We start from the raw sequence: 12040 nt of genomic DNA on the forward strand, positions 1-12040 counted from the left end.
GATCGGTGGGAGTCTGGCTTCCGGTGCCCTGGTGAGTGCTGCGGCCTCTCCGTAGGCCAGTGATATCACATTATTCAGCCACATGGCCTATGTGCATCTCAGCCACATTCAAGTGACTGAGCTGCAATACTAAGCATAGCCTCTATACAGTGTATGGCGCTGTACTTGGTGCTCTAGTGAGCCCCGTGGCCTCCCCAAGACAGCTGATCTGTGGTGCTGCTGTTGGACCCCCAGTTCTGCATCCATTAGTCAAACAGCACATGGAGGCACATTTCACCCTTCTACAAAATCTTACACTTATAGTAGAATAAATAAAGACACCACAACCTGAATTGGATGAAAATGGGCACAATGCTTTATTATGGGCTACCTTAACCTCCTCAGGACCGCCGTACGCAGGATTGCGTCTTTGCGGCGGCCCTGCTCTTCTGGGTGGACGCGCCGGTGCGTCCTCTCGCGAGACGCGAGATTTCCTGTGAACGCGCGCACACAGGCGCGCGCGTTCACAGGATCGGAAGGTAAGTGAGTGGATCTCCAGCCTGCCAGCGGCGATCGTTCGCTGGCAGGCTGGAGATGTGATTTTTTTAACCCCTAACAGGTATATTAGACGCTGTTTTGATAACAGCGTCTAATATACCTGCTACCTGGTCCTCTGGTGGTCCCCTTTGTTTGGATCGACCACCAGAGGACACAGGTAGCTCAGTAATATGTTGCACCAAGCACCACTACACTACACCCCCCCCCCCTGTCACTTATTAACCCCTTATTCACACTTGATCACCCTTGATCACCCCTGATCACCCCATATAGACTCCCTGATCACCCCCCTGTCATTGATTACCCCCCTGTCATTGATCACCCCCCTGTAAAGCTCCATTCAGATGTCCGCATGATTTTTACGGATCCACTGATAGATGGATCGGATCCGCAAAACGCATACGGACGTCTGAATGGAGCCTTACAGGGGCGTGATCAATGACTGTGGTGATCACCCCATATAGACTCCCTGATCACCCCCCTGTCATTGATCACCCCCCTGTAAAGCTCCATTCAGATGTCCGCATGATTTTTACGGATCCACTGATAGATGGATCGGATCCGCAAAACGCATACGGACGTCTGAATGGAGCCTTACAGGGGCGTGATCAATGACTGTGGTGATCACCCCATATAGACTCCCTGATCACCCCCCTGTCATTGATCACCCCCCTGTAAAGCTCCATTCAGACGTCCGCATGATTTTTACGGATCCACTGATAGAAGGATCGGATCCGCAAAACACATACGGACGTCTGAATGGAGCCTTACAGGGACGTGATCAATGACTGTGGTGATCACCCCATATAGACTCCCTCATCACCCCCCTGTCATTGATTACCCCCCTGTCATTGATCCCCCCCCTGTAAAGCTCCATTCAGATGTCCGCATGATTTTTACGGATCCACTGATAGATGGATCGGATCCGCAAAACGCATACGGACGTCTGAATGGAGCCTTACAGGGGCGTGATCAATGACTGTGGTGATCACCCCATATAGACTCCCTGATCACCCCCCTGTCATTGATTAACCCCCTGTCATTGATCACCCCCCTGTAAAGCTCCATTCAGATGTCCGCATGATTTTTACGGATCCACTGATAGATGGATCGGATCCGCAAAACGCATACGGATGTCTGAATGGAGCCTTACAGGGGCGTGATCAATGACTGTGGTGATCACCCCATATAGACTCCCTGATCACCCCCCTGTCATTGATTACCCCCCTGTCATTGATCACCCCCCTGTAAAGCTCCATTCAGACGTCCGCATGATTTTTACGGATCCACTGATAGATGGATCGGATCCGCAAAACACATACGGACGTCTGAATGGAGCCTTACAGGGGCGTGATCAATGACTGTGGTGATCACCCCATATAGACTCCCTCATCACCCCCCTGTCATTGATTACCCCCCTGTAAAGCTCCATTCAGATGTCCGCATGATTTTTACGGATCCACTGATAGATGGATCGGATCCGCAAAACGCATACGGACGTCTGAATGGAGCCTTACAGGGGCGTGATCAATGACTGTGGTGATCACCCCATATAGACTCCCTGATCACCCCCCTGTCATTGATTACCCCCCTGTCATTGATCACCCCCCTGTAAAGCTCCATTTAGATGTCCGCATGATTTTTACGGATCCACTGATAGATGGATCGGATCCGCAAAACGCATAAGGACGTCTGAATGGAGCCTTACATGGGCGTGATCAATGACTGTGGTGATCACCCCATATAGACTCCCTGATCACCCCCCTGTCATTGATTACCCCCCTGTCATTGATCACCCCCCTGTAAAGCTCCATTCAGATGTCCGCAGGATTTTTACGGATCCACTGATAGATGGATCGGATCCGCAAAACACATACGGACGTCTGAATGGAGCCTTACAGGGGCGTGATCAATGACTGTGGTGATCACCCCATATAGACTCCCTGATCACCCCCCTGTCATTGATTACCCCCCCCTGTCATTGATCACCCCCCTGTCAGGCTGCATTCAGATGTCCGTATGATTTTTACGGATCCACGGATACATGGATCGGATCCGCAAAACACATACGGACATCTGAATGGAGCCTTACAGGGGGGTGATCAATGACAGGGGGGTGATCACCCCATATAGACTCTCTGATCACCCCCCTGTCATTGATCACCCCCCTGTCATTGATCACCCCCCTGTAAGGCTCCATTCAGACATTTTTTTGGCCCAAGTTAGCGGAAATTATATATTTTTTTCTTACAAAGTCTCATATTCCACTAACTTGTGTCAAAAAATAAAATCTCACATGAACTCACCATACCCCTCACGGAATCCAAATGCGTAAAAATTTTTAGACATTTATATTCCAGACTTCTTCTCACGCTTTAGGGCCCCTAGAATGCCAGGGCAGTGTGAATACCCCACATGTGACCCCATTTCGGAAAGAAGACACCCCAAGGTATTCCGTGAGGGGCATATTGAGTCCATGAAAAATTGAAATTTTTGTCCCAAGTTAGCGGAAAGGGAGACTTTGTGAGAAAAAAAATAAAATCAATTTCTGCTAACTTGTGCCAAAAAAAATAAATTTCTATGAACTCGCCATGCCCCTCATTGAATACCTTGGGGTGTCTTCTTTCCAAAATGGGGTCACATGTGGGGTATGTATACTGCCCTGGCATTCTAGGGGTCCTAAAGCGTGAGAAGAAGTCTGGGATCCAAATATCTAAAAATGCCCTTATAAAATGAATGTGGGCCCCTTTGCGCATCTAGGCTGCAAAAAAGTGTCACACATGTGGTATCGCCGTACTCAGGAGAAGTTGGGCAATGTGTTTTGGGGTGTCATTTTACATATACCCATGCTGGGTGAGATAAATATCTTGGTCAAATGCCAACTTTGTATAAAAAAATGGGAAAAGTTGTCTTTTGCCGAGATATTTCTCTCACCCAGCATGAGTATATGTAAAAAGACACCCCAAAACACATTGCCCAACTTCTCCTGAATACGGCGATACCACATGTGTGACACTTTTTTGCAGCCTAGGTGGGCAAAGGGGCCCACATTCCAAAGAGCACCTTTAGGATTTCACAGGTCATTTACCTACTTACCACACATTAGGGCCCCTGGAAAATGCCAGGGCAGTATAACTACCCCACAAGTGACCCCATTTTGGAAAGAAGACACCCCAAGGTATTCCGTGAGGGGCATGGCGAGTTCCTAGAATTTTACATTTTTTGTCACAAGTTAGCGGAAAATGATGATTTTTTTATTTTTATTTTTTTCCCTTACAAAGTCTCATATTCCACTAACTTGTGACAAAAAATAAAAACTTCCATGAACTCACTATGCCCATCAGCGAATACCTTGGGGTGTCTTCTTTCCAAAATGGGGTCACTTGTGGGTTAGTTATACTGCCCTGGCATTCTAGGGGCCCAAATGTGTGGTAAGGAGTTTGAAATCAAATTCTGTAAAAAATGACCAGTGAAATCCGAAAGGTGCTCTTTGGAATGTGGGCCCCTTTGCCCACCTAGGCTGCAAAAAAGTGTCACACATGTGGTATCTCCGTATTCAGGAGAAGTTGGGGAATGTGTTTTGGGGTGTCATTTTACATATACCCATGCTGGGTGAGAGAAATATCTTGGCAAAAGACAACTTTTCCAATTTTTTTATACAAAGTTGGCATTTGACCAAGATATTTATCTCACCCAGCATGGGTATATGTAAAATGACACCCCAAAACACATTCCCTAACTTCTCCTGAATACGGAGATACCACATGTGTGACACTTTTTTGCAGCCTAGGTGGGCAAAGGGGCCCACATTCCAAAGAGCACCTTTCGGATTTCACCGGCCATTTTTTACAGAATTTGATTTCAAACTCCTTACCACACATTTGGGCCCCTAGAATGCCAGGGCAGTATAACTACCCCACAAGTGACCCCATTTTGGAAAGAAGACACCCCAAGGTATTCCGTGAGGGGCATGGCGAGTTCCTAGAATTTTTTATTTTTTGTCACAAGTTAGTGGAAAATTATGATTTTTATTATTTTTTTTCCTTACAAAGTCTCATATTCCACTAACTTGTGACAAAAAATAAAAACTTCCATGAACTCACTATGCCCATCAACGAATACCTTGGGGTTTCTTCTTTCCAAAATGGGGTCACTTGTGGGGTAGTTATACTGTCCTGGCATTCTAGGGGCCCAAATGTGTGGTAAGGAGTTTGAAATCAAATTCTGTAAAAAATGACCAGTGAAATCCGAAAGGTGCTCTTTGGAATATGGGCCCCTTTGCCCACCTAGACTGCAAAAAAGTGTCACACATGTGGTATCTTCGTATTCAGGAGAAGTTGGGGGATGTGTTTTGGGGTGTTATTTTACATATACCCATGCTGGGTGAGAGAAATATCTTGGCAAAAGACAACTTTTCCCATTTTTTTATACAAAGTTGTCATTTGACCAAGATATTTATCTCACCCAGCATGGGTATATGTAAAATGACACCCCAAAACACATTCCACAACTTCTCCTGAATACGGAGATACCACATGTGTGACACTTTTTTGCAGCCTAGGTGGGCAAAGGGGCCCAAATTCCAAAGAGCACCTTTCGGATTTCACCGGCCATTTATTACAGAATTTGATTTCAAACTCCTTACCACACATTTGGGCCCCTAGAATGCCAGGGCAGTATAACTACCCCACAAGTGACCCCATTTCTGAAAGAAGACACCCCAAGGTATTCGCTGATGGGCATAGTGAGTTCATGGAAGTTTTTATTTTTTGTCACAAGTTAGTGAAATATGAGACTTTGTAAGAAAAAAAAAAAAAATTATCATTTTCCGCTAACTTGTGACAAAAAATAAAAAGTTCTATGAACTCACTATGCCCATCAGCGAATACCTTAGGGTGTCTACTTTCCGAAATGGGGTCATTTGTGGGGTGTTTGTACTGTCTGGCCATTGTAGAACCTCAGGAAACATGACAGGTGCTCAGAAAGTCAGAGCTGCTTCAAAAAGCGGAAATTCACAGTTTTGTACCATAGTTTGTAAACGCTATAACTTTTACCCAAACCATTTTTTTTTACCCAAACATTTTTTTTTTATCAAAGACATGTAGAACAATAAATTTAGAGCAAAATTTATATATGGATCTCGTTTTTTTTGCAAAATTTTACAACTGAAAGTGAAAAATGTAATTTTTTTGCAAATTAATAACAAAAAAAGTAAAAATGTCAGCAGCAATGAAATACCACCAAATGAAAGCTCTATTAGTGAGAAGAAAAGGAGGTAAAATTCATTTGGGTGTTAAGTTGCATGACCGAGCAATAAACGGTGAAAGTAGTGTAGGTCAGAAGTGTAAAAAGTGGCCTGGTCTTTCAGGGTGTTTAAGCACTGGGGGCTGAGGTGGTTAAATAAATTAAACACCACAATAAATTTTCATAAATAATTACAGTAAATAAAGATAATTAATTCCACACAATAAATAAATAAACCCATAACCATATTTAATTAATGAGAACTAAATCCACCCCACAAGCCACGCCTTAATGGGAAGAAAAGGAGGGAAGAAAGGCAACTACCTAATATATATGAGGTACTTGTGCCCCCATGTGTCCCCCAATCTAGACGCTCTCTGGGGGGGTCTATCCATTCTGTATAAAACCAGCGGCGTAGCTATAGGGGTCACAGGGGTCACAGTTACAACCGCCCCCTAAACCAGGGGACACACAGGGGCCCTCTTGCCAGTGGTGCTGTATTTTTTACTTTATAAGATGCAGTGCATCTTATGAAGCGAATTCTAGTGAGCGTTTCCGTTATGGAAGCGCTCACTAATATGCAGGAGGCAGAGGAAGTGAAGTGCTGTCGGCACTCACCTCTCCCTGCTTGTTCTTCTCTAGGTGCCACGCTACACTGTCCTGACAGAAGGCCGGGAGCTGAGAATTCAGGGGAGACCACTGGACCCAGAGAGATGTGGTGGAGCAGGAGGGGTAAGTTAATTTATTTATTTTAAGGTCTGATCTGAGGTCTGATACTTGGGAGTTTGGCATGGAGGTCTAATGGGGGTCTGATATGAGGGGGGATCTGACATGGAGTCCTGATCTGAGGTCTGATGCGGGGGTCTGACATGGAGGTCTAAAGGGGGTCTGATCTGAGGTCTGATATGGGGTCTCACATGGAGGTCTTAAGGGGGTCTGACATGAGGGTTTCACATGGAGCTCCAAAGGGGCTTTGATCTGAAGTCTTGTATTTGGGGGGGGGGGGGCTGACATAGAGAGAGGTCTAAGATGAGTTTGATCTGAGGTCTGAAACTGGAGTCTGATCTGAGTTATGATTTGGGGGTCTGACATGTAGGTCTTAAGGAGGTTTAATATGGGGTTCTGATTTGAGGATCTGATCTGAGGTGTGATATGGGGGTCTGATCTGAAAGGTAAGGAAGTATTTTTTGTACTGGCACACAATATAAGGGGGTACTTTTTGTACAGGTGCACACTTTAAGGGGGTATTTTCACACCAAGTACTGGTGGGCTATGGGGTACATGATTACTAGTAGGGGCAATAGGGGCATTATTACTATTGGGGGCACTGTTAACACTATGCACTCTGGGACATCATTATTTATATTAGTGGGACTTTGGGGAGCACTATTACTGTGGGGGGGGGGCACCCTGTCACAGTTTAGCACAATTATTTGGGGGGGACATTATGTTTACACTATTAGTGTCTGGGACACTATTTGCTGGGTGCAGTTATTTTTTTAGGGCACTGTGTGCCAATAATTATTGAGGGGGCACAATCTGTGTGGTACTAGTATTTTCAGGGGGACTGTTTCTACAATATACTATTGGGGAGCACAGTGGGCACAGTATTGGGGATGGCAGGATGGGATGTTGGAAAGATGTGAGGATGATGGAAGAGTAGGAAACTAAGAAGTCTGCATGTCAAACTCTACAGAGACAGGAGATGGCTGAAAGAAATTATCATGGCAGTCTGCTCTGAATGGAGAAGATGAGGAAAGAGAATATCTACATAGGAGACACTGGATGTAAGAGGTATGGGGCGCTGTATTACCCTGTATGTTTTGTGGAGCTATATGTAATGTTTTCCAAGTATGTCTTTAATAGTATGGCTGGAGGGAAGGGGTTAGGTTGAGAATTTGGCATGGGGGTTGGCCTTTTACATTTTTTGGCAGCAGAAAGGCTAGGTGCACCCCTGACGCTTGCCACAAAGCACTGAGGAGAGAAGGATGGGGGCGGGGGGGGGGGGGGGGGGGTCCAAGCTGAACTCTTGTACCAGGGCCCATGACCTTTTAGCTATGCCCCTGTTTAAAACCATGCAGTGCTCAATGTGCCCACTAAATCAGAGGCAGAACTATAACACATAGGGCCTCATAGCAAAATAAAATGGGGTTCCCTATACCTAGTGTAAGAAAATTAAAGCAGTATAAGTAGCAATAATTAAAGGTATGTATAATAGCACCGTATATAAAAAATAACAAAACATTATAGCAAAAAGCCACCATTATGTATGTCCTAAAGGGACCTGAATTCCTGATCATAATAGTCTATTGAAAGGGAACGGATCTAAGTTATATTGGTAAAGGCAGCCATTAGTGGTACTAGTGGTGAGTACTAAAAACTGGCATCAGGACTAGGTCAGCCTAGTTCCCACTTCAGTGATCTGGTCAGTGATTTCCATTAGTGATTGTAAGCCAAAACTAGATGCAGGTCTAATAACACAAAACAGGATCAAATCTTTCCTTTAGGGTCCATTCACACGTCCGCAATTTCGTTCCGCATTTTGCAGAACGAAATTGCGGACCCATTCATTTCTATGGGGCAGCACGATGTGCTGCCCGGATCCGGAATTGCGGACCCACACTTCCGGGTCCACAATTCCGTTCCCGAAAAAAATAGAACAGATTAGGCATTTTCTATTAAGTGTCAGCGATGTGCGGTCCGCAAAATGCGGAACGCACATCGCCGATGTCCGTGTTTTGCGGATCCGTGGATCCGCAAAACACACACGGACGTGTGAATGGATCCTTATACCGTATATCTGTGTAGCCTCCATTCCTGGTTTTGCCCCACAATCACTGATGGAAATCAGTGATCAAATCACCAAAGTATGAATTAGACCTTAAACTTACGTTCTGATTTATTAAAAATGGTGTAAAGGAAAACTGGCATAATTGTCCATAGCAACCAATCACATTTCACCATTCATTTTCCAAAGGAGCTCTGAGAAATGAAAGGTGGTATCTGATTATTTGCTGTGGGCAACTGAGCCAGTTTTGCTTTTTACCAGTTTTGATAAATCTCCCCCTTCGTTCTTATACTTTTTGTCAATAATTTGTTCTTTTTTCATCATTCTGTGATATCTTTTTCTATTCCCCACTAGTAATTACTCACATTTTCACCACCCAACCTACGGTTTGTGCATCACTATAAACGGAAACAGGAATGTTAGCAAAGGTTGGACTTCAATTAAGGCTGGGAAGATGTACGGTAGGTGATACTAGAAGTATCCATTCTACTTTTACAAAAGTGGCCCACCAGAGTATCCTTTGTTTGGCATAGAATCTGACCAGAAGGCAAACCTATTTGGAACCAGGGATGATAGGATCATTCACAAATGACCTCCTAGATCTTACACAGAGTATGTCCTGTGTGTACAATGATGCTTGTGTTCTATATAGTAGATATAGAATAAGCCCACAGGAGTCAAATACAGATAGTTTATAACCTGGACACAGAATCCATATCCAAATACCTACACACCATATACACTCATTGACAAAAAAATAAATAACATACCCAGATAGAAATGTTGGATTGCTGCAAAACTCAGCATGAAGATATGTCTCAGGCAGATATGTAAATGATTAACCTATACGAAAAACTCTAATTAGGTGTACAAAATACTGACGAAACGCGCGTCGAGGTGCAGCTCTGGTCATACACCCTGTGTTCCCGCATAGCATGGGTAATTTATGTCTTGCTTTATACATGGCTAGTATGTTATTGTAGTGTCATTGCTTACACATACCACTCTTGTCTCACCCGTATTTAGTGATGGGATTTGGCTGTCTGTATTTACGTGATGGCCACTAATGTTACCAGTGATGGGCAAGTCTGTTATGTGTGACCTTATTGATCCTCTACATGTGTGCAATACATATGCTTATATGTCACTCTGGGCGAATCTACAGTTCTCCCATTTAGGCCTCCTGCACACGACCGTTTTTTTTTAAGGTCCGCAAAAACGGGATCTGTAGGTCCGTGATCCGTGACCGTTTTTTCGTCCGTGGGTCTTCCTTGATTTTTGAAGGATCCACGGACATGAAAAAAAAGTCGTTTTGGTGTCCGCCTGGCCGTGCGGAGCCAAACGGATCCATCCTGAATTACAATGCAAGTCAATGGGGACGGATCCGTTTGACGTTGACACAATATGGTGCAATTTCAAACGGATCCGTCCCCCATTGACTTTCAATGTAAAGTCAGGAGTTAATATACCATAGGATCGGAGTTTTCTCCAATCCGATGGTATATTTTAACTTGAAGCGTCCCCGTCACCATGGGAACGCCTCTATGTTAGAATATACCATCGGATTTGAGTTACATCGTGAAGCTCAGATCCGACAGTATATTCTAACACAGAGGCGTTCCCATAGTGATGGGGACACTTCTAGTTAGAATATACACGAACTGTGTACATGACTGCCCCCTGCTGCCTGGCAGCACCCGATCTTTTACAGGGGGCTGTGATCAGCACAATTAACCCCTCAGGTGCTGCACCTGAAGGGGTTAATTGTGCGTATCATAGCCCCCTGTAAGAGATCAGGGGCTGCCAGGCAGCAGGGGGCAGACCCCCCTCCCTCCCCAGTTTGAATATCATTGGTGGCCAGTGTGCGGCCCCCCCCGGCCCCCCCTCTATTGTAATATCATTGGTGGCCAGTTTGCGGCCTCCGTCGGCCCCCCTCCCCCCCTCTATTGTAATTTCATTGGTGGCCAGTGTGCGGCCTCCCCTCCCCCCCCCCCCTGCCCGATCATTGGTGGCAGCGTAGATTCCGATCGGAGTCCCAGTTTAATCGCTCTGGGGCTCCGATCGGTAACCATGGCAACCAGGACGCTACTGCATGCCTGGTTGCCATGGTTACTTAGCAATATTACAATATTAGAAGCATCATACTTACCTGCTGGCTGCTGCGATGTCTGTGTCCGGCCGGGAGCTCCTCCTACTGGTAAGTGACAGATCATTAAGCAATGCGCCGCACAGACCTGTCACTTACCAGTAGGAGGAGCTCCCGGCCGGACACAGACATCGCAGCAGCCAGCAGGTAAGTATGATGCTTCTAATATTGTAATATTGCTAAGTAACCATGGCAACCAGGCCTGCAGTAGCGTCCTGGTTGCCATGCTTACCGATCGGAGCCCCAGAGCGATTAAACTGGGACTCCGATCGGAATCTCCGCTGCCACCAATGATCGGGGGGGGAGTGGAGGCCGCACACTGGCCACCAATGAAATTACAATAGAGGGGGGCCGACGGAGGCCGCACACTGGCCACCAATGAAATTACAATAGAGGAGGGGAGGGGGGCCGACGGAGGCCGCACACTGGCCACCAATGATATTACAATAGAGGGGGGGGGGCGCACACTGGCCACCAATGATATTCAAACTGGGGAGGGAGGAGGGTCTGCCCCCTGCTGCCTGGCATCCCCTGATCTCTTATAGGGGGCTATGATATGCACAATTAACCCCTTAGGTGCAGCCCCCTGTAAGAGATCGGGTGCTGCCAGGCAGCAGGGGGCAGTCATGTACACAGTTCGTAGTATATTCTAACTAGAAGCGTCCCCATCACTATGGGAACGCCTCTGTGTTAGAATATACTGTCGGATTTGAGTTTTCACGAAGTGAAAACTCATCTCTGAAAAAGCTTTTATGCAGACAGATCTTCGAATCCGTCTGTATGAAAGTAACCTACGGCCACGGATCACGGACGCGGATGCCAATCTTGTGTGCATCCGTGTTCTTTCACGGACCCATTGACTTGAATGGGTCCGTGAACCGTTGTCCGTCAAAAAAATAGGACAGGTCATATTTTTTTGACGGACAGGAAACACGGATCACGGATGCGGCTGCAAAACGGTGCATTTTCCGATTTTTCCACGGACCCATTGAAAGTCAAGGGGTCCGTGAAAAAAAACGGAAAACGGCACAACGGCCACGGGTGCACACAACGGTCGTGTGCAGGAGGCCTTATATGCGGTTCCACATTTAGTGATTTATGACACTTCTTCCTTGTTAGTCGGGTATATGTGAGGGTGGGGGTTCACGGTCCCATTACACGGGGCGTCCCATCCCCTTTTACCTTGTGCCTTCGTGTTATTCTATATTTATTATTTTTTGTCTTAATAAACTACATATATTTTATATGAGCGTTCTCTCATTTTTCAATGGGGTTATTGGTTTGTCTTCTTTGGTTGGTTCCAGATATGTAAATGATTACCGATG

At 45.7% G+C, this 12040-nt stretch overlaps 1 protein-coding gene across 1 annotated transcript in view; it reads left to right on the forward strand.

Moving 5' to 3' along the window:
* Positions 1-12040, forward strand: part of SCNN1D (sodium channel epithelial 1 subunit delta) — a 78929-nt gene that overhangs the window by 7532 nt on the left and 59357 nt on the right. The window contains exon 5 of the mRNA XM_040420173.1: positions 8924-9030. Coding sequence (XP_040276107.1) covers positions 8924-9030 — 107 coding nt within the window. The remainder of the gene's footprint in view (positions 1-8923; positions 9031-12040) is intronic.

Source organism: Bufo bufo, chromosome 1 (genome assembly GCF_905171765.1).
Source record: "Bufo bufo chromosome 1, aBufBuf1.1, whole genome shotgun sequence".
Taxonomy (NCBI): Eukaryota; Metazoa; Chordata; class Amphibia; order Anura; family Bufonidae; genus Bufo; species Bufo bufo.